The sequence below is a fragment of the Bison bison genome, unplaced genomic scaffold (assembly GCF_000754665.1).
Source record: "Bison bison bison isolate TAMUID 2011002044 unplaced genomic scaffold, Bison_UMD1.0 scf7180017864215, whole genome shotgun sequence".
Taxonomy (NCBI): domain Eukaryota; kingdom Metazoa; phylum Chordata; class Mammalia; order Artiodactyla; family Bovidae; genus Bison; species Bison bison.
Window position 1 is genome coordinate 12093669 of NW_011494787.1, and position 23549 is coordinate 12117217.

The 23549-nt window shown below is 37.0% G+C and overlaps 1 protein-coding gene across 1 annotated transcript in view; it reads right to left on the minus strand.

Annotated features, from left to right (window-relative positions):
* The window catches only part of POLQ (polymerase (DNA directed), theta), a gene marked incomplete at its 5' end in the record, with an annotated part of 107105 nt that overhangs the window by 21092 nt on the left and 62464 nt on the right, over positions 1-23549 (minus strand). Inside the window, 8 exons of the mRNA XM_010845421.1 lie at positions 1451-1635; positions 4094-4215; positions 4853-4979; positions 7791-7965; positions 9283-9420; positions 11190-11383; positions 17992-18232; positions 21818-22014. Of these exons, the coding sequence (XP_010843723.1) occupies positions 1451-1635; positions 4094-4215; positions 4853-4979; positions 7791-7965; positions 9283-9420; positions 11190-11383; positions 17992-18232; positions 21818-22014 (1379 nt within the window). The remainder of the gene's footprint in view (positions 1-1450; positions 1636-4093; positions 4216-4852; positions 4980-7790; positions 7966-9282; positions 9421-11189; positions 11384-17991; positions 18233-21817; positions 22015-23549) is intronic.

The following is a 23549-nucleotide window of genomic DNA, read 5'->3' on the forward strand; positions in this document are numbered from 1 at the left end:
GTAGGAAGTCAAGAAACACCTGGAGTAATGGGCAAATTTGGCCTTGGACTACAGAATGAAGCAGGTCAAAGGCTAATAGAGGTTTGCGAAGAGAACTCACTGGTCATAGCAAACACCCTCTTCCAACAACACAAGACAAGACTCTACACATGGACATCACCAGATGGTCAATACAAAAATCAAATTGATTATATTCTTTGCAGCCAAAAATGGAAAAGCTCAATACAGTCAGCAAAAACAAGACCTGGAGCTGACTACAGCTTAGATCATGAACTCCTTATTGCCAAATTCAGACTGAAATTGAAGAAAGTGGGGAAAACCACCAGAATTCCCATAGGTCATGTGGTAAGGAAGTATGGTGTTAATTCAGGCTAGGAAATGGTGTGAATGTGGCCTTTCATTTCCCTGTGCCCGACAGTCAAACAGGAATAGGAACTAATATGGGCTTACATGAAAGGTCCAAGGGCAGTATGAAATTTCACAAGCAGATCAGCCAACCACCAATGGTCTCAAAATACTAAAAAGCTAATAGTTATTGACTATAATCCTCAGTTCAGCAATATATATTTTTCAAAAAACATTCAGAGAGCACCTTTCTATAAAAAGCACCATGGCTTTCTGTGTGAATACAGAAAGACAAATATATGTGTGCTTACAGGCTAGAGATTTGAAACACACACACACACACACACACACACACATACAATATCTACCATCACCACCACCATAATATCACTAATGTATATGGCCTTCCCAATACTAAGTAGCTTCAGACTGTTAGGTAGGTAGAATAGGAAAAGGAGTCCAAAATGGCGGTGGCTAAAAGACAAAGAACGGAAAATAGAACAAAGGAAGGTCGGAGGACCGGAGTGAGGACCTCAGGTAAAATAAACAACACTCCTGGCTGGCCCAATTTACATAGGACAGGCCCAGGGAAAGAAAAACATATAAAAAGAGGAGCCAAAGCTAGCTCTCTCTCTCCCGCATGCTGGGGCGCTCTTCTCTTCGGGTCTGGATCGACGTGCCCTCATGCCTCGAAGATGGATTTTCCTGCTATCTTCTTAATAAAATAGAGCTGTATAACACTGATTTGTCTAAGAGCTATCACATGGTCCTTTCGAGACCTGAGAGCTATAACATAGTCTATCCAAGACCCAGGAGCTGTGACATGGTGAGGGGGCTTTAATGTCCGTCATTCCAAATCTTTGTTGTGACGAGACAAAAACTGAGGAACATACACTCACGTGACAAGACTAAGTCTATTGGATTCTTTATATTGACTCTACAAAGGAATATATGAATATCATGAGACAGGCTCAGATGAATGTCATGAAAAATCCAAACAGGGAGAAATCATTTCTCAAATGCAAATGATTGAGGCAGTTTAAAAAATTTTTTGCATCAGTAAAAATTCTCTCCATTTCTGTTAAGTATGTTCACTAAAGATTACCTGCTTTGCTTGTTGCCTCAGATTATCCCCAACAGACTCTGGCTCAATCATCTTCCATTCAGCTGCAATACTCCTGAAAACATCAGCTCCAGTGTTTAGCACTTGAATGAGACGACGATCGTGGGATAAATGAGCCAAGATCCTCAGCTCAAGTTGAGAATAATCAGCCGCTAATATTAAACCACCTGAAACAAATGATTTTGGAAAAGTTGGCACAAAGACAAAACCAACTTTTATAGTACTGAACAGGATGACAGAAATTCAGTTCCAACAAAGAACCTTGAGATCATGCATCCAAAAGCTAAAATCTTGCTCTTAATTTGACTCAGTTCAATTCTGTAACATGTAAGAATTTTTCTGCTTGGCTTTCAAAGGTATGTAATATATATAAAGCTACCTTTGACCTCTGCTCCTCAACCACTGTGGTAGTGCTTTCCTCAGTGTTCCTATAACACTGACATAAATGTCAGAGAGGTTCTTTCATGCCTCCCCCACGTAACACTTAGCTACTAGGGACAGGATACTTAATCTTCCTTTGCATTCTATAGAAATACTCAGCTCCTGGTACCTAACGGGTCAGAACAAATGGATGTTAATTGAATGAATGAATGAGTAAATAAAGAAACTGGTTCCTAATGTGTGCGCATCTTAAGGGAGCAGGAAAGTCGTTCAACAAAAAACAAGTCAGGTGGTCTGTATGTTCAGAAGAGTTATTAAGGGGATTCAAATTATTTATTTATGGACTAGAAATTTATCTATGGCAAAAAACAAAATAAAGAAAAGCCAGGTTAAAGAAAAATTAGAAAAATATTTGCAAATGATACCACAAAGGACTCATTACTATATTACAAAAAAGGTACAATCAAGAACAAAATATAAATGAGCAGTTCACAGAAATAAAAACAAAAGAACCTTAAGCATATTAAAGAATGCTTAATTTCACTGACAATAAAAGAAATGCTAATTAAATCTACAATAATAATTTTTTTCTACTTATATTGCAAAAATCCAGAGGTTGGACAGCACATTCTGTGGCAAGGCTGTGAAGAAAGAAACATTCATATATTGTTACTGGGAAGTAAATGGTAACTGTGCCCCACCCCCCCAAATAACTACACAGCAAGTTTATAATAGTTATAGGAGCTAAACCTATTGCAAGAAAAGGGAAATGGAAAAAACATCCGTAATGTAAATTATGGATGAAGTGGTATAAAATTATTAGAAGCTAGTCTGTGATGTGATGCATATTGTAAACTCCAAAGTATCTAAGATACAGAATTTAAAAGAAATAAAACAATAATAAAAAGTCATTTACAGTTTTTAAAGAAGAATAAAGAACAGATAGAACAAAATACAAATGACAAGACAATAGACTTAAATCCAACCATACATCAACACTTACTCTAGATAGTTAACTGAACAGTGTATTCAACTGGCAGATATTTTCAGGTTAAATCCACATACATTTAAATTATCATAATTTTTAAATTTTAAACAAAAGCAGTATAAAATACTGTTGTGTTAAACACAATCTTATTACTAAAGTAAGAATAAATACATACTATGAAATATTATTCAGCCTTAAAAAAGAAAAATCTGACACAAATGCTATAACATGAATAAACCTTGAAGACATGCTAAGTGAAATAAGCCTGGCACAAAAGTACAAATATTATATGATTTCATTTATATGAAGTATAGAGAATGGTCAAATTCTAGAGAGAATGGTGGTTGCCATGGCTGTGGGAGTTAGGGGGCAGTTATATTTAATGGGTACAGATTTTCAGTTGGGGAAAATGAAAAGTTCTGGAGATGAATGGTGGTAATGGTTGCAACACAACATGAATGTACTTAATACCATGTAACTGAATACTTTAACACAGTTACAATGGTAAAATGCTGGTAATTCATACTTAAAAAGCAAAACTGAAAACTGTCAAATGGCAATGACACTATCATAGACGTGATTTTAGCCTTAGAATATAAACTTCTGACAGAACTAAATAAATTGAGCTGATTAACTGCACTCACCCAGACCTGCCAGATGGCAAAAGATAAAAGGGCAAATATGTGTACTAACAGGGCTGATGCTTTGGGAGTTAGATCATGACTTAAAAAGGTTTTGATGATGAGTGCTGAGGAGAGGTCAGACAGAAGACAGACAGCCTTGAGGGCTACCCCATGCAACAGGAAGCAGCAGTGGGGAGAACTGCAGAAGAAACGAAGAGCAAAACAAGTTACAGAGAGACCAAAAAAAAAGTGCCTTTAGAAGTCAAGGGAGGAGAAAAACTGAGGAAACAGAGGGTTGACAGAATGCTAAATGCTGTAGAGAAGTCAAAGAGAATGAGGACTAACAAAATTCACTGGATTCTACAAAAAGGTTGACAAAGACAGAGGATAACATGATTTCAGCAGGATGCTGAGCAAACGCCCCAGAAGTTTCCCACAGAGCAGATCATGAAGACAATTATGAGTGACTTACAAATCCGGCAATAAAAAAGGGAAAAATAGGCTCCACCAAAGAGAGGAAAGAAGGAGGAAACAATGCATTCTTCTGAGTCTTATTCATAATTTGCTTTATCAGTGCTTTGAAAACCATTCCTACAGCAATAAGAAGCTCAAAACCATCATCAGTCACCTGACCTGTGAAAGGCACAAAGGCATGTCGCATGCTGACCGAGAAGGGCATTCCTCTGTCTGAGGCTCTCTCTTCCACCTTTGTCTGGCGCCCAGCGTTCATGGCACAGTCCTTCTTTTTTCCTCCTCTGTTGGTGCAAAAAACATCCATCAGTTGGACATGAGGTAGTCTCAAACATATGAAAAGGGTCTGAGCTTTTCAGTAAGTCAATATTTCCATCTAAGAAATGTAAAAGTCTTATTTGAAACCCACTTTAAAGCTTAATAAGATACTAGACTTTGTTCAGCAAACATTCAATTGAACAGGACGTAAGGTATTTTTCTGTAATAACCTTTCCCACAAACTGCTTCACTCAACTCAATAAATCTGACTGTATCTAATATAAATGATCTGTGCTTTTTCTTCCTTTAGTGAGCATATGGAGATGTCAGGAAGGGAGATATTTCAGACATTGCTAAACTTGTCCCTTTAATATCTAACAAAGAAGCATATAGTGCTGGTTGATATAATTAGGGACCCAGGATTTCAGCTTTTTACTGCCAACTAGTTTCTTCATAGACAGACTCAGGATTTGAAATGGGTAGTGCTTGAAATAGAAATGTGTATGCCTAGAACAGAAAATTAAACTAATTTCATTATTTTACCCAATAGGCTGTTTTTGAGCCATTCATATTCCCAAAAGTATATTAACACAAATAAAGACATTTGAGCCATTCATATTCCCAAAAGTACATTAACACAAATGAAGACAAATAAGCGTCTACCTGCCCATAGGAAGTAGGCCTTTTCCTAGAGCTTGGGAAGGTGAGCTTTCCTCTACTACTGCTGGCATTTTTATCTCAAAATCTCTTGGTACATTCTGAATATTTGGCTCTATAAAGGTTATTCGTCCTAAAATTAAGCAGAATGAAGACATAAAATTAGAGGGGTAAGGGAGGAGGGGAAATCTGACATTTATTTTAACATAAATACTGTGTCTGAATTATCCTAAAATGCATGCTCTATTATTTTTAAACTAAAGAACAATCTCGATGTAAGTGAATATATGAATCAGCTATAATACAGTGTTTTATATTAACTTCTACAGAAACAATCCCATGATAAGAAGTAATATGATAAATCATACTATTTCCACACTAAAACAAATACCAGAAGGTAGCACCATAAAACACTAGCAGTTAACTAATGAGTAAAAGACAAAACAAATGGATCTTAGGAGAAATGACTGTCGAAGAATTTAAAAGCCAGGAATGCACAAGACACAGAAAGATCTGAAGCAGAAGAGCAACTGAGTCCTGAATAGGGACAACTGGGGCCACAGGAGTTAACTAATGCAGGAGATGGAGTAGCAGTGAAGGATGGTGAGCACAGCATTACTTTCTAGATACCACCTGGCCAGTTTTCCTCCTCCTCCTCCTCATCACTTATCATAAGAATCAATGGTAGACAGCACTGACATGGCTAGAAACCAGAATCAGGTGGCCAATAAATTTTCTAGGAAACAGAAACCAATTTGATTTAATGCTTATGGCTTTATTTTCCCCTAAATATTTTAAATTTTATTTATCTACTTATTGGATGAATTTTCCAAAAACACAAGTGTTGTTCAAAAAGTTTGGGTCTACCAGCTTCTGCATATAATTCCATCTTCTTTTGATGAATCAGACATTTTAAGTATCTCAGATACAGTTTTACTGAATAAACTCTTAATATTATGCCCTTGTTATTTAATTTTAGCAAAAATTAGTGCTCAATTAATGGTAGACATTAACATACTTATTAGCATTAAATGGGAGAAGGCAATGGCACCCCACTTCAGTACTCTTGCCTGGAAAATCCCATGGACGGAGGAGCCTGGTAGGCTGTAGTCCATGGGGTCGCTCAGAGTCGGACACGACTGAGCAACTTCACTTTCACTTTTCACTTTCATGCACTGGAGGAGGAAATGGCAACCCACTCCAGTGTTCTTGCCTGGAGAATCCCAGGGATGGGGGAGCCTGGTGGGCTGCCGTCTATGGGGTCGCACAGAGTCAGACACGACTGAAGTGACTTAGCAGCAGCAGCAGCAGCAGCAGCAGCATTAAATGGCCTATTCAATTTTACAAAGCTAACAAGTAGTACATAAAAGAATCCAAGTCTCTTTCTGCCTTCTTTTCTATGATAACATAATATTCTTTTTAAGTACACTGTCTTCTTTTCTATGATAATACTTAATACTCAGGTCTAGTCTTTGAATTAATGAGGTAGCACTGATGGACAAATAAAATGGCAAAAATAAATTACAAAACATGAACAGTTTCATGGAGATGAATTCTATAATGACAGAATTTACTGTACTAACATAAGCTTCTGTTTCTACAATATTCTTTAAGTGCAGGCATAGTATAATGAAAACCAATCAGAAAAACAATGAATTGATGATTTTCTGCTTTATAAGCAACAAATAAATTTGCTTTGAAAACTCTAGGTTGACTTTGTTTCTTTACCAACAAGGATTTATTTTGCATAAGTTTACAGCATTAGCATATGTTTCAAAATGAAATTTAAAACAGGGCAAGAAACAGGCAAAAGCACCAAGAAGTTAGCTAAATAGGGAAGAAGAGAAAGAGAAATTGTTTAGAACAGAGACTAAGCAAGCAGAGAGAAAAGCAGCTCCTGATGGTGCCCTCAGTCTCAATAACAGCAACAACTGATAATGTACCCTGCACTATTCTAAACACTTTACATATATTGGCCTATTTAACCCTCAGGATCACCCAGTGAGGTAGGACTCTCATTATTTTGTTTCATACATGAGGAAACTTAGGCACCAAGAGGTTAAGTACCTTGAGTAAGATTCAAAGCACCAAAATTCAAACTTTGTGAAAATGTGGTATCAAAGCCCACATTCCATACCACCAAACTAAAATGCCTCCTCTACGAAGAAGATAATGCTGCCCTTTTCTACTGCACATTGCATTTTGGCAAATATGTAGAGTTGTACACCACCTAGAAAAAGAATGCTTTTTCCTTCATGAGATTACATGCATACTTATCCCAAGAGAGACACACAACGGACTCTACCACTTTCTTCTCTTGAGTAAAATAAGACACTCCTTATTATACAGATGCCACACAGCCCTACTTAGATTCAACCTGGAGAGACTCTGAGGTGATTTAGGAGAGGGCTGGGACTAAAGTCAGAAGATCATTAATTCAAATAAAGATATAATTCCTGTGTATACTCTCATCCAATCTCAGACATCCAAGTTATTCTATAGAGTACTTGAAAGAAGGAACTATATCTTTATACTAAATCTCATCTCTTTATCTAGGTAATATCCATCCAAGCTTTGGATGCAGTACTGGGCTTCCTAGGTGGCACAAGTGTAAAGGACCCGCCTGCCAATGCAGGAGATGTAAGACATGAGTGCAAACCCTGGGTTGGGAAAAGCCTCTGGAGGAGGAAATGGAAACCCACTCCAGCATTCTTGCCTGGAAAATCCAATGGACAGAGGAGCCTGCCAGGCCGCAGGCCATAGAATCACAAGGAGTCGGACATGACTAAAGCAACTTAGCACTCACATGTCTTTCATAAATGTTTATAAAACTTCACCGAATCCAATGACGAACACTTGAATTCCTTGGTCATCATAAGCAAATATTACATATGAATATTTTTCGCAAACCTGGATATTATCCACATTTAAGATTTCTCATTACCTGTAGCAGTGTGTGATTGTGATACAGGATAGATTCTTTCCATTCCAAGAAAAGGATTCAGACGTTTTTCCCGCTGCAGGGGAAAGACCACTTTGGTAATAGCATTAGTGATTCTTCTCCACTCTAAGATCAAGCCTGGTAAAGGATGTAATGCCCTTAATTTATTTAAAACATCCTGCCAAAAAAATTATAATAAAGTAAGATCAGACCCTTGTCCAAATTCCATAGCAAACTAGAATCTCTTTTAAGCAAAAATTACAGTTTCAAAATTAAATTTGGTAACTCCTGTATCTAACTCAGCTATTATAAAATTACTGTTTTTTTTAGACATCACTATAATGATAAATCCACAATAACTATAGATTATTAAATGTAGATATGTTAATGTTGAGTAATATCAATTTGAATCTTTGCAAAGTAGCTGCTTCCCACCCTCTACCCAAGTGTTTACCTCATCTCTTTTCTTTACATTTTCCCTCTCCATTGCTCATGAGATTATAAGTTTCCCAGTTGCTTTTTTTTATCCTTTTTGCCATAATACTTTCATGGATTTTGTATCAAGGAAATCTATTTTTAAAACTTTGAATTTTCTATGCTACAGAATTTCAATGAGCCATCAAGGATAAAAACTTGTGAGATAAAAGGGTAATGCAATCAAATAAGTTTTGCTACAGAATGAAGCTGTGGAAACTTCCCCAGGGGAGGCAAGTCATAGTTAATAATATTACGGTCAAAATTCTACAGAATGTGACTTCTGTAGCAGTCCAGTAGTTAAGAGTCCACACTTCCAATGCAGGGGTCACAGGTTCAATCCCTGGTTTCTAGGCAACTAAGATCCCATGAGATATGCAAGGTTGGGGGAGGAATCTATATAAGGTGGCAACTTGGACTGGTCTCTCCATGTGGCTGTACTTTCAACCATTGATAATTCATTCAGTAAAATTGTAAAATTAAGCCTTTTCTCTCTTTTGGCCCATGCATACAGTTTCCATGAGTTGTGATTCAATTTTACTTAGAAATTAACAGATTAGATTCTCAAAATAAATTCATGGAAAACTTACTATTTTGCTCTGAAATTAAAGAAACAAAATTTCTATTAACTTTTTCTTTATTTTTTAAATTCTTCCATACCTTTGTTCATGTTCATTTGACTATAAAAACCATATTCTGCAGTCGGAGAGTAGGGCATGTCTGTCTAAGAGTAGTACATATCAGTAATTAAATAATGTCTATATAGGTCTGAATTTACAAACTTTTATATACTCTTTTAAGGATAGGAAGGACATACTGTTAAGTCATATTATAATCCAGATTTTACATACTGGAATGTCTCCACAGTGTTTGTGGGCAGCTAAACCAGAAATCAATTTGTTTCTGTCTAGATAAATTCAAATGGTAGACTATGTTGGATTTTGATTGCATCAGCATTCTTTCAAGACACCAAATGCTAACAGTATTTCAGATTCTGCCCTATGACTGCCCCAAAGAGCACCTTACTAGTGCTGAACCGTTTTCCCAGCCTTAGCTTCCGTCCATTGTCATTTCCTCTTCTGGTAGAACCCAAAGTTTTCTTGATGCCTTGGTTTTTTCCCTCTCCATTTGGTGGCAACTTTAGTTCCAAAAATAAAACCTGCAAAAAATTTATGCCCCTTTAGTCAAGAATCAAATCACAAGTATTATCATTCAGAAAACGTTTTTTAAAGTAGTCAAGAAAAGACTCTATATAGTTCAACACGAGTTGAAAGAAATTTTTTTGGACAATTTGGAAATAACACATTTAATAAGTAATGGCAATAAAAATCTTAGGTAGACTGTCCATACCCTAATTTAGTCAGTATCAGGTTAATTCTAACCCAGGCTCTTAACAGTCAAGAACACAAGAACGTATATTTTGTGCTGAACAACTAACAAATAAAGTATCAGCAATGAGACTTCAGTTGCTCCGGGGATTGTAAGCTCACCCAAATACTTCTTGACATGGTAAGCAATGTGGCTACTTGATCATTTAAGCCCCATAGAGGATAGGCATGGGAGCTTTTGTGGCTATTGTGTGATCACAAAAATCAGAGAATACTGAAGTAGGAAGGGATCCAAAAAGCCATATAATTCCACCACCACAAAGCTACATCCTGAGAATCCCTGAACAAAAAGCCAGGAGAGGGTCCAATGCAGCAATAACAAAAGCTAGAAAGTGGCCAGTAAGCACCCACTAAAGAAAGAAGGCTTACAAGGAACAGAGATCTAGGCTCTAGGGCAGAGGAAGTTCCCTAAAACATGGATACCTAAAACTCACTAGTTCATACTAGAGGGGTTCCAACTGAGGAAATTCAGAACACTATCGACTCTCTCAAATCATTCATTTATATACTTTCATTAAAATATGTTAGATAGCGTTGCTGACTCAATGAACACAAATTTGAGCAAACTCTAGGAGACAGTGGAAGACAGAGAAGCCCTATGTGCTGCAGTCCATGAAGTCACAGAGTCAGACATGACTTAGCAACTGAAGAAGATTAGCTAGTTTCTCATTTTTTAAAAACACATAACTCTGTGGCTTAAAGGGGGAGTCATTTTTATGCCCTTTATACATTTAATAAATATTTACTTTCAGACAGGTATTGTTCTAAGTAGTTTACACTTATTTTTTATTTCTCACAACTCCATGAGGTATTTCTACTATGAAGTATTTTACTGAGATGTAAAGGGTTGATAAAGTGGCCCAAATTCAAGGAGTTAAGGAATAAATAGAAGAGTCTTTAAAATATTTACCAACATGCTATAAAAGTGAATCACATCTAGAAAACAACAAAACTTCAAAGCTATCAAGTATAAGCACCCATCTATCAGTAACTCTTCCAAAACAACTCAACCATCCTTTGTGGAGTATGGGGAAAGAACACAATACAAACACAATACAAACTATTGGGGGAGAAAAGGACAAACTATGTAAAAATTTACATAAGGCGATAAAAATATTGTAGGTTAAAAAAGCAAAGAGTCCCCAAATCCCTTTTTCACTAACATCTAAGAAAAGTATCTAATTTTGCAGTGAGGAAGCTGTAAGAGTTCATGAAATGACTAACTTCATGGAGAAACATCTACACCATTATACAACTATATTACAGACCTCATCTGCACAACAAATATTTACTGAGTGCTTCTTCTGTACCAGGCAAATCTCCCCATGAAACACACATTCTGGGATACTTCTTCACTACCTACCTATTCATAAATAAAAACATGCAAAGGAGATATTGGAATACATCTCCAAAGTATTCTGGTTAACCAATTGTTTCATTTTATTGGTGTTTAGGTAAACACATTTACGAACTATATACACACAAACCATTTTTTTGCTCTGAAAATGACTTTCTAAATTCTCTATTCCCATTATACAACCTCAGCAATGTCATCTGAACTGGTGAAGGAAAAACTATGGCCAGCTAGTTGATAGGCCTGCATCTCAATTGCATCCAGTTTGGCTTGCATTATGTGTTTCTGACTTTCACATTCTGCAGTACTAAAGCCGATTCCATTTAGTTCCAGCAAGGCTAGGCAGTACTGGGAGGGCATTTCCACTTTATAGAAAACATCTGGAAGAAAAAGAAAGCAAAAAACATTAATTCACCAGTTAAGTGACTAGTTCAGCATCATTACCTATATACATAGCATTTTTCTGGGAAAATCAGAGATGCTACTAAACTATCCTTCAAGATCCAGTCTCCTGAGCCACATTCTCAAACCATCAGTGAAAGGTATTAGAGTACTTTCCACTTTTCCATTTAAGCTTTGGACTACTAGCTATGTCTATTCGGAGAGTAAAACACGCAACCTTATGGACAGTCTGAATTGTAAGTGACTTCATTTCTCCCAAGATGATGTTTCTGTTTCTACTCTTAGTAAAAAACAAGGTAGCCAATTTTATTTGCTAAGCTGACTATAAAAGGTTAATTCCTCAAAATAATTTCCAATACTCCTGGTCCCATGGTATGCAGACTTGCACAAAGCTAAATATAAAGATTTTATATTTTCCAGTGTTCTAATAAGAAAGGATAAGATTCCTGAAGTAAGAAATCAGAGTATTTTTCCATCTGCTGATATTTGTCAACAGAATAGTCATTCTAAGTCAGTTTCCCTAGTATGTTCATTAGCATATTAGTCTCAAAAATACTGTAAGAAAGGTTGGGATTGAGAGACACTGTATACTATGAATTTCAGCATTTATATATTACTCTTAGATGTTCATGATGCCTGTTAATATACCAAAGGCTCTGAGTAGAACTGAACAAAGACAACTATTTTAATGTTTGTTTTAATCAAAAGACTGAAATTATTTGACTCTAAAGCACTTTATCTGTTTAATATTTAGTAACATCATGAAAAGTGAGTGTTCATAGAACACTCTATGGGAAATGCTATCCTAAATTTATTAAGAAAAAAATCCACAGCAAAGATTTCTACTTCCAGTGTTAATGGGTCACTAGGACTCTGTGTAACCTGGCCTGTTTTCCCCAGTTCCACATACACGTATTCTTTAAGGCGCTCCTGGTCTCAGTCAGTAGACCACCAAAAGCAAACAAACAAGTGAGAGCTACTAGCCTCGGATGGTCAGGAGAAGATATGGGCAGTCAGAGCCTGGCTTCACAGGCCTGGAGTCAGAGCAGAAATTCACGGGATATGCGACTAGAGAAACAAAGAACTAGGGTCAGAAAAAGAAGAGTCAAGAGTGATAGGAAGCCAGCCTGGATTCACAGACAGTAGGAAGAAATAGGGCTGCAATGTGAATGAAGTCTTACCCCAAAAAGGTTGAGGGGATAACATATCTTTGGAGTAGCAAGAGAAGGAGAAGCTGATTCTCAGGCTCCTGTTCTGAACCAAAATTCCCAAGAAAAGCTAATGCAGGCCTTGAATGCATTGTAGTTTAGTAACAAGCTGAAGCCAGAGCAAAGTCTTTCCAGAGGAAGGCATCCCCCACCTAGCAAACCCTGGAGCGCTCCACTGATTCCCTAAGACTTGCAGCTATAGAATCATTAGACTCACAACAGAGCACAGCTATGAATAAAGTATATACAAAATTAGAGGAAAAAAACAAAAAATTTGACAAAAAACAACAAAATTCTGTAAAGCAATTATCCTTCAATTAAAAATAAAATAAAAATTTAAAAACTATATACAAAATCAAACAAGATGAATACAAACAGCAGGAAAGTGTGATATGTCAATAATCACAATGAACAGAAACACATCAATAATTATAAATTGCCAAATTTGTGGGAAAAAACTGATAGTTTGAAAAAGAAATAAGCTATACTTTGTTTATAAGACACATCTAAAGCATAAGGATCTAGAAGATTTAAAGGGACAGAAAAAAGATGTATGAGGCGAGCAACTAATCAAAAGAAAGTTGATGCTGCCATAGTCATTCCAAAAAACCAGATGATTAAGAATAAAAATCCTATTAGTGGCAGAGCTAGTCAAACATAATGACAGATTTAATGTACCAGGAAAATACACCAATTAAACTTGTATGCCGCTGCTGCTCGGAGAAGGCAATGGCACCCCACTCCAGTACTCTTGTCTGGAAAATCCCATGGATGGAGGAGCCTGCTAGGCTACAGTCCATGGGGTCGCTAAGAGTCGGACATGACTGAGCGACTTTACTTTCACTTTTCACTTTCACGCACTGGAGGAGGAAATGGCAACCCACTCCAGTGTTCTTGCCTGGAGAATCCCTGGGATTGCACCTAATGAAGTAGTCTCAAATGTGCTATAAAATTAACATTGCCTAAACTATAGGGAAAATTAGATATAAATGATTTAAACAACACTGAATTAACAGACATTTATAAAAGTCTGCATCCAGAATTAGTATATCTATATTCTTATGTGCACACTGAACATTTACACAATAATTCAGGTTTTAGGTTACAAAACAATTCTCAAAGAACTTCAAAGAATGGGTATCATACAAACATATTCTCTACAACATATTAGAGATTGAATGTAATAATAAAAGTATAAAATAAGTTTTCAACTACTTGAGAATTAGAAATAATCTTATAATTTATCCATCTAAAAATGTCACACCAGAATATTTTAAATATTTAGGATAAAACAACGAAAACATTACATGTCAAAACTTGTAAGATATAATGAAAGTAGAACTTTGAGGAAATTATAGCCTTAAATACTTAAATTCGAAAAAGAAAAATATGATTTGAAAAGTAATGAGCATAATATCAAACTTAAGAATTTAGAAAAAGGACTGCAAATAAAGTCAGGGGAACTAGAAGAAAAGAGATTATATAAAAGTTCACAGAAATCAATGAAACAGAAAACAAAAACAGGAAAGATCAAAGGTAAAAACTGGTTTTTTGAAAACACTGAAAAATTGGATAAACTTCTAGTGTGATTAAACAATAATATTATGAAAGAAAAAGATATAACAAACCAGAGATATAAAAAAGAAAAAAATCAGCAATACCTTTAGATAAATTCTTTAAAAAATATATAGGCTACTAAAACATTACCAAAAAGATATAACTAAATAATCTAACCTAGATAGGATATTCAAAAGCAGAGACATTACTTTGCCAACAAAGGTCTGTCTAGTCAAGGCTATGGTTTTTCCTGTGGTCATGTATGGATGTGAGAGTTGGACGGTGAAGAAAGTTGAGCGCCGAAGAATTCATGCTTTTGAACTGTGGTGCTGCAAAAGACTCTTGAGAGTCCCTTGGACTTCAAGCCGATCCAACCAGTCAATTCTAAAGGAGATCAGTCCTGGGTGTTCTTTGGAAGGACTGATGCTGAAGCTGAAACTCCAATACTCTGGCCACCTCATGCAAAGAGCTGACTCATTTGAAAAGACCCTGATGCTGGGAGGGATTGGGGGCAGGAGGAAAAGGGGACGACAGAGGATGAGATGGCTGGATGGCATCACCGACTTGATGGACATGAGTTTGAGTGAACTCTGGGAGGCCTGGTGTGCTGCGATTCATGGAGTGGCAAAGAGTCAGACATGACTGAGCGACTGAACTGAACGGAACAGTTATTAAAGAAGTCAAAGTAGTAGTTAAAAATACTTCCACAAACAAAGTTTATAGGCAAACGCTATCAAACTTTCAAAGAATACATCATGCCTATGACACATAAACTCCTCCAGAATAAAAAGAAGCTATATTCATCAACTCATTCCATGAAACTGGAATAACTCTCTTACCAAAAATAAAGTACAAAAAAGAAAAATTACAATCATTTTACAACCAATGAATTTGCAAAGTAGAGACAATGTGATCAGAAAGATTTCTTTCACATTGCTGTTGAAAGGACAAATTTTGTACAACCATTCTGAAAAACAGCTCACCATAATCTTGAAAAGTTGAATACTCCCATTTCCAAGATGGAGCAATTCCACAGCAAAAAGAAATTCTTACCCATTGTAGTAGGAGATGTGTAAATTTACAAGAATATTTATAGAGAACTATTTGGTATAGCAGAACAAAAAATGAAAGAAAACAAAACTAGAGACAATCTAAGCATTCATTAATAGGAAAATGAATAAATATATTTTAGTGTGCATGCATGTGTGCACACGCATGCACACACAGTGATACATTACACAGCAGTGAAAATAAGTAAACTATAGATACTTGCAATAATATGCATGAATCTTCCTAACATGATGCTGAGTAAGTAAAACAAGACAGTGTGACAGATGTTTTATAAAGTTAAAAAACAAGCAAAACCAAATAATATATTGTTTGGACTTTTACATATTAAGAAAATAAGGGAATGATAAACATAAAACTTACGATGTATAAGGGAAGAGGAGCACCCAGGTAGACAAATGTCTGAGTTGTTAATGTGAGTTAACAGTTACTCATTATATTAATAAAATAATAGTGACTAAAAAGAGGACCTATATGGACCAATGATGAAGAGGTAATGAAAAATAAGATTATGACTAATATAAATCTGTGCAGCTGAGGTCCGTTGAAAAAGAGAGAAATCAACTCACTCCATACCTAAAAAAATCATCTCATCTATGTTCAAGCTACTTTAAAAGGAGCTAATTGATCAATGTGAAGAGAACAGGATACTTTGGGGTCAAATTAAGCAAAGACACATTCTGCTATCAATATTTATTCATACTCAAACAAAAATCAGCTCTCTACTGGGAGAAAGTCAGCTAGAATACACCTCCCCAACAGGCAAGATGATGAGAAGAGAAAAAGATGAAGATTCTGGAGGCCTACTAAAACTAACAAGTGTATTCTGAAATAATCATTTCCAAATAAAATGTGATGGTTGTCCACATTCTCTCCCAAAACTTCCCTTATTTCAATGTACTTCAATTCTATGTATTCTTTGAATAAGAAATATTTAACACTGTACAAGAATTCATTTAACACCTCCAGGTCACCCACTTCTGAAAATATGCAGGGAAAAAAAGCTTTGAAGGTACATAGAAAACATACTGTGAAAGCTAAAAATTATAAATCTAGAAGGTCTCTTACACTTTTCTGAAAAGGAATGTCAGTCTTTTTTTTTTTTACAGGTGAAAAATTATCTTTTAAGTAATGGAACAGTCCCCTTCCAATTAGACTGAAAAACTTACAAATCTGGTAATGGGCAATAAATGTCTAAAAAATTACAGACTAATTCATATCACCATCATCAAATGTCAGTGTCTAGAAATTATACAGACTCCCCAGGATGCCTATCCTAGAGGCAGACTAGTCAGACTAAGAGGGAATTAGCTATGTTCATTCAGCATTATTGTCCATGAATGTAGAAGTAGTCCTGAGGAAGGTGTGCTGTGTACTCCAACTTCTTTATCTGCCTACATTGGCTTAGAAAGGCTGAGTTTGAAATACTCCAATCAATACCTGTTGAAGAGCTGCTAATTAATATCACTTAATCAAGTCTCCTGTAAGCAAATAAGCCAGTCTGTCCTTTTGTATTATTTTATTCCAGTAATATCAGGGGAACTTTATAACCAGCACAGAGGGTTTGTGCTAGAAGTAATAATAATCATCAACTAATACTATCCTGAACATTCACTGGAAGGACTGATGCTAAAGCTGAGGCTCCAATACTTTGATGCTGATGTGAAGAATCAACTCATTGGGAAAGATCCTGATGCTGGGAAAGATTGAGGGCAGGAGGGGAAGGAATGACAGAGGACAAGACGGTTGGATAGCATCACTGACTCAATGAATCCGAGCAAACTCCAGGAGATGGTGAAAGACAGAGAAGCGTGGTGCATAGGTGTCCACAGGGTCGCAGAGTCGGACACGACTTAGCGACGGAAGAACAGCAACAAGTGCCTAATGTGTGACAAGTACTAAGTTCTCTAATTTAACAATTTCAAAATAAGAACCAGACTTAGAGAGTTAAAGTAGCCTGCCCAAGGCCCCTCATAAATACATAATACAGATTCAAGCCCTACTCTTCATGAATTCATCAGTCTCCTGTTTGTAATGTTAATTAATCAGCCAATCCATGGTTTATATCTCCTCACAATGAAGCCAACCTTGTTTTACTTCATCATTTTCACCATAAGTATATATTATGCTCTCTGAAGTCAAAGTAGACAATCTGGGCCAGCAGCCTGCACAATAAATCCACACTATTTCTCACAAGGGAAAAAAAGATTTACATGAATACACTTTGCTGAAAAAAATAACTGTTAAAGAATTCTACAAAGAAAATAGTTCATTGTTTTAAATCCATAAAAGATACATTCTAAGTGTATTTCTAAAACCATTCGATAACATTCAAATATAAAATTAGGAATAAATGAACAAAATGCTCTAATTTACTTCATTACAGTAGAGTCAGAGGTCAGCAAACTATGGCCAATCTGGGGATAGATGTCTGTTTTTGTAAATAAAGATTTATTGGAACACTCATTTTCATACTATCTATAGCTGCTTTCATGCTATGATGGCAGAGTTGAATATTCATGACTGAGATCATCTAGCCTACAAAACCAAAACTAGTCACTATCTGGCCTTTTACAGCAAAATTATTTATGTTGACTCCTGCACTAGACAATCAAAAGAAAGGGTCTGCATAAAAAGTATAACTTCTATTTAAAAAAAAAAGTGTAATTTATCCACCTGTGACAGAGTAGCTAAATACAGAACTATCCCCAGTCTTACAACATCATAAAAATGCCAGGAACTGTTTTTTTTACCTTGAAGGTTTTCCTTCTTCAACAAAGAATTAAGTTGATTCATAGAGTTGAAGATGAGAATGGACTCTACAGATGCTCTGTATCGTCCAGAATGCGTAGTGCTGACATTCAGCCCTAGACTTTGAATTCCTTGGCCAGTCTCTATTTCTTCCAGGAGTGGAAGCTCATGAGGAAGAAAATGGGAAACTATGCTGTGAAGAGTCGGCTCCTTGGAATCTGGATCTAGTAACCAGCATGCCACCTGAATGGGATAACAATCAGAATACTTTCTTGATTTTCCAAAGACATTTCTGAAGGGGAAAAAAGAAAGCTCATTTTTAATCTCATTCATTTTTACTTAATACACTAAATACTTATGCAGTATTTCCCAGGAGAGAAGGAAAGGACAACTACACCAAGATAAGGAAAGGATAATTGGTATAAGAAATAACCTTTTTTTTTTTTTAACCAATAAGAGCAGTGACCGTCAAAGAAGAAAAAGTTATATTTTTCCATTACTGCAATGTGCCTGCTGATTTACTTCAGAATTCAGCTTGAAAATCAAATGCCTTTGAGCTAACAAAAATCATATTTCTGAAAATGCAGCTGGGTTTCTTTTCCATTGAGGCTGACTTTGGCTTACCTACTGTTATAATAAATTTGGGCCAATATAATTTTAGGTTTATTTAATTTTCAACATGGGAAGAAGTGAGACATAAACATTTAACCATTACAAGTTCACATACAATATTTTAGATGCATAAGACTTTCTCTTAAAGATGAGGACCTGTCACCATGACCATCCAACCTCTGATTTGACTGCTATTCTTAGCTTCCCTATGATACTAGAAGTCCTGCATTTTCTAATACTAGATTCAAGCAGTTTGAAATTGGATTTAGAAGAAGGAATCTAAACCTTGTCCATAATTTCAAGCATTACTAAATGACTCAGTTACTTCTTTTATAGGCTAAGAATTCAGTTTTAGAGGGGGGGCACAATCTTGTATATTATAATAAGAAATATAAATTGGGTCTTCCCAACAGAGATAAGGCAGGCTTCCTAGATGGCTCAGCAGGTAAAGAATATGCCTGCGAAGCAGCAGATGCAGGTTTGATTCCAGGGTCAGGAAGACCCCTTGGAGGAGGAAATAGCAACCCACTCCAGAATTCTTGCCTGAAAAATCCCATGGACAGAGGAATCTGGTGGACTACAGTCCAAAGGATCATAAAGAGTTGGACACACTGAGCTCTCGCAAAAGAGATACAGGTTATCTTTAGTTATGCTAATGTAGTGTCTTAGAATACTCCTAAGTCACCTAAGAACACAGGCTAAGTTGCCAGGGGTAATCAATCCTGTGACAGGAGGGCTGGAACTTTCCGTTCCACCTCCCCGAACTCCTGATTAGAGGAAGAGGCTAAAGAGCAACTGACCACCAATGGCCAATAATTTGATCAATTGTGCCTATATAATGAAGCCTCCACAGGAACACAAAAGGAAGGGTTCAAAGAGCTTCTGGGTTGGTAATTACATGAAGACTCGGGGAGAGTGGCAAGCCTAGAAAGGACAGAAGCCCCACATCTCTTCTTACAAACCTCGTCCTATACATCTCTTCATCTGTGTTGATCTGTGTCCTTTAATATCCTTTGTAATAAGCCAGTAATCTAGTGAGTAAACCGGTTTCCTAAGTTCTGTTAGCTCCTCTAACAAATTAACCAAACTCAAGGAGGGGGTTAATTTGTTAGAGGAACTAACAGAACTTAGGAAACCAGTTTACTCACTAGATTACTGGCTTATTATAAAGGATATTAAAGGACACAGATCAACACAGATGAAGAGATGAGGGGGTTCGGAGAAGGCAATGACACCCTACTCCAGTACTCTGGCCTGGAAAATCCCAGGGACAGAGGAGCCCAGTGGGCTGCCGTCCGTGGGGTCGCTAAGAGTCAGACACGACGGAGCGACTTCACTTTCACTTTTCACTTTCATGCACTGGAGAAGGAAATGGCAACCCACTCCAGTGTTCTTGCCTGGAGAATCCCAGGGACGGGGGAACCTGATGGGCTGCCGTCTATGGGGTCGCACAGAGTCGGACACGACTGAAGTGACTTAGCAGCAGAAGGAGGGGGTTATGGGAATCTAATTTATTTACAGCTGGTTGACCAGAAGCACAGTTAATAAGCTGGGCTTGCAACTAGTGCCTGAAGTTGGGGGCTTGTGGGACTGAGCCCTTAGCCTATGGGATTTGATGCTATTTCCAGATAGAAAGTGACAGAATTGAGCTGACTTTTGGATATCCAGCTGGTACCCAGTGAACTGTTAGTGATACAGCAACAGGCTCCCACCATTAGAAACTAGTGATCAGAACCCTTTTAGAGGTATCGAATAAGATAGTCTCATGTAAAAGTTGGCAAATGTTTCTTATAAAAGTGAAATTTTATAAATTAATAGTTTCTCTTACATCAAAAATGCTATGATTAGTAAAACCAAGTATGGAATATTTCAAATGGTTTACACCAAAGTTGCTATATAAATCTGGGAAGCCACTGTAGCTTTAAGAAGCTCATATTACCCATATTCTCATTTTGGACTCTGAAACATCAAAATTAAATGATAACCTTTTATATTGAGTAAAAGGTCAGTTTAGAAACTATATGAAATGTATCACATAAACAAAGGCTGGTTTGAAATATAGGAAAAGACAGTGTCATTAGTTTACCTGATAATGCCTTCAAAGTGAAGTGAAATTCACTCAGTTGTGTCCAACTCTTTGTGACCCTGTGGACTACACAGTCCATGGAATTCTCCAGGCCAGAACACTGGAGTGGGTAACCATTCCCTTCTCCAGGGGATCTTCCCAACCCAGGGATCAAAGCCAGGTCTCCTGCACTGCAGGCAGATTCTTTACCAGCAGAGCCACCAGGGAAGCCAAAGAATACTAGAGCGGGTAGCCTATCCCTTCTCCAGTGGATCTTCCCGATGCAGGAATCAAACTGGGGTTTCCTGCATTGCAGGCAGATTCTTTATCAGCTGAGCTACCAGGGAAGCCCCAATGCCCTCAAAAATCTCTGCCAAAAAAGCTAAAGAAGCTAAAAAATTATGTTATTATCATTAATTATGTTGTTAACAACCAATTAACATCATATCTCAATTCAATTAATACTCCACACACCTCATGTATTCTAGTCTCAAAAAGGGGAAAAAAATGATATCCCTTTCAGGGCTATGATCCAATAGATAAATGTCTTCTGAAAGTGCATTATATGTTTATATATAATCATATAAGTGTATATTACAATAACAAAAGTTACTCTTTCCTTAATAATTCAGTCATCTTTATAAACAGTGTATCAGTTTGCTATTATATGGGAAAGTTCTTACGGGTTAATAAGGCCATTTATCCCTATGCTAAATGGCCTCTAACTACTATCCTTTGTGATCTCTTATATCTATATATGCTTTTACTATTTTCTGTCTCTATTCTCATGGATATTTGAAATATCCTACTATCATGTATTTAAATCTCACAGTTCTCCTTTCATTTCTAACTTACTATGACACAGAAAATGTAGAACATATGACCAAAATGAAAACATTTAAGTCTCTGAAAAAGGTATGAACTTTAGTGCTTGGAATTTATAACATCTCTGTTTTTATCTACATAGAGGCATCTGGTGTTAATAATAATCTGTTCTGGATGAATAGGATTACTGGACAAAGGAGTGACTACCCTAAACTACTTAAGCTGCAGTGTTGAAGCTAAATAAATACCAAGTCATTTAAGAATTAACCCTAAACATTAAAATATTTTTTGAAGTATACAAAAATTGTTGAGATAAGACAAGAAACCTTAGGATCTTCGTAACTTTGTTCCAGGGAGATGCCACAAGACAGAAGAAGAATTTTATAACTCTGGATGAAGTCATAGATGATAACAGAACGTTCTTTATCAGATTCTTTGTGAAAGCAAGATTGAAGGTGCCATAATCTATCCTTCACAGTCAGGCTTGGATCCAGAGAAGGTGGGATCAAACTGGCACTAATTTCTTAAAAAAAAGAAAAAAAGTTTTAAGGCAAAAAGTACACACATTCATTTGAAGTAGCAATCTTTAGTGCTAACACTGAAAAAGACTCAAAAGCCTCAGAGTTTAGTTCGGCATGACCTTATTTTCCAGGTCATGTTGGCTATATGGATGCAGTGTTTTGTAATCTAAAAATTAAGGTTTGGGCTAGGTGATTTATAATGATCTAATTCAGTTCAGTTCAGTTCAGTTGCTAAGTCATGTCCGACTCCTTGCGACCCCGTGAACTGCAGCACACCAAGGCCTCCCTGTCCCTCACCAACTCCCGGAGCCTACACAAACTCATGTGATTGAGTCGGTGATGCCATCCAACCATCTCATCCTCTGTCGTCCCCTTCTCCTCCTGCCCTCAATCTTTCCCAGCATCAGGATCTTTTCAAATGAGTCAGCTCTTCGCATCAGGTGGCCAAAGTATTGGAGTTTCAGCTTCAACATCAGTCCTCCCAATGAACACCCAGGACTGATCTCCCTTAGGATGGACTGGTTGGATCTCCTTGCAGTCCAAGGGACTCTCAAGAGTCTTCTCCAACACCACAGTTCAAAAGCATCAATTCTTCGGCACTCAGCTTTCTTTATAGTCCAACTCTCACATCCATACATGACCACTGGAAAAACCATAGCTTTGACTAGATGGACCTTTGTTGGCAAAGTAATGTCTCTGCTTTTGAATATGCTATCTAGGTTGGTCATAACTTTCCTTCCAAGGAGTAAGCATCTTTTAATTTCATGGCTGCAATCACCATCTGCAGTGATTTTGGAGCCCAAAAAAATAAAGTCTGACAGTGTTTCCACTGTTTCCCCATCTACTGCCATGAAGTGATGAGACCGGATGAAATGATCTTAGTTTTCTGAATGTTGAGCTTTAAGCCAACTTTTTCACTCTCCTCTTTCACTTTGATCAAGAGGCTCTTTAGTTCTTCTTCACTTTCTGCCATAAGGGCAGTGTCATCTGCATATCTGAGGTTATTGATATTTCTCCCGGCAATCTTGATTCCAGCTTGTGCTTCTTGCAGCCCAGCATTTCTCATGATGTACTCTGCATATAAGTTAAATAAGCAGGGTGACAATATACATGCTAAGTTGCTTCAGTCATGTTCAACTCTATGCAACCCTATGGACAGCAGCCCACCAGGCTCCTCTGTCCACAGGATTCTCTAGACAAGAATACTGGAGTGGGTTGCCATTTTCTTCTCCATATACAGCCTTGATGTACTCCTTTGCCTATTTGGAACCAGTCTGTTGTTCCATGTCTAGTTCTAATTGTTGCTTCCTGACCTGCATACAGGTTTCTCAAGAGGCAGGTCAGGTGGTCTGGTATTCCCATCTCTTTCAGAATTTTCCACAGTTTATTGTGATCCACACAGTCAAAGACTTTGGCATAGTCAATAAAGCAGAAATAGATGTTTTTCTGGAACTCTCTTGCTTTTTCAATGATCCAACGGATGTTGGCAATTTGATCTCTGGTTCCTCTGCCTTTTCTAAAACCAGCCTAAACATCT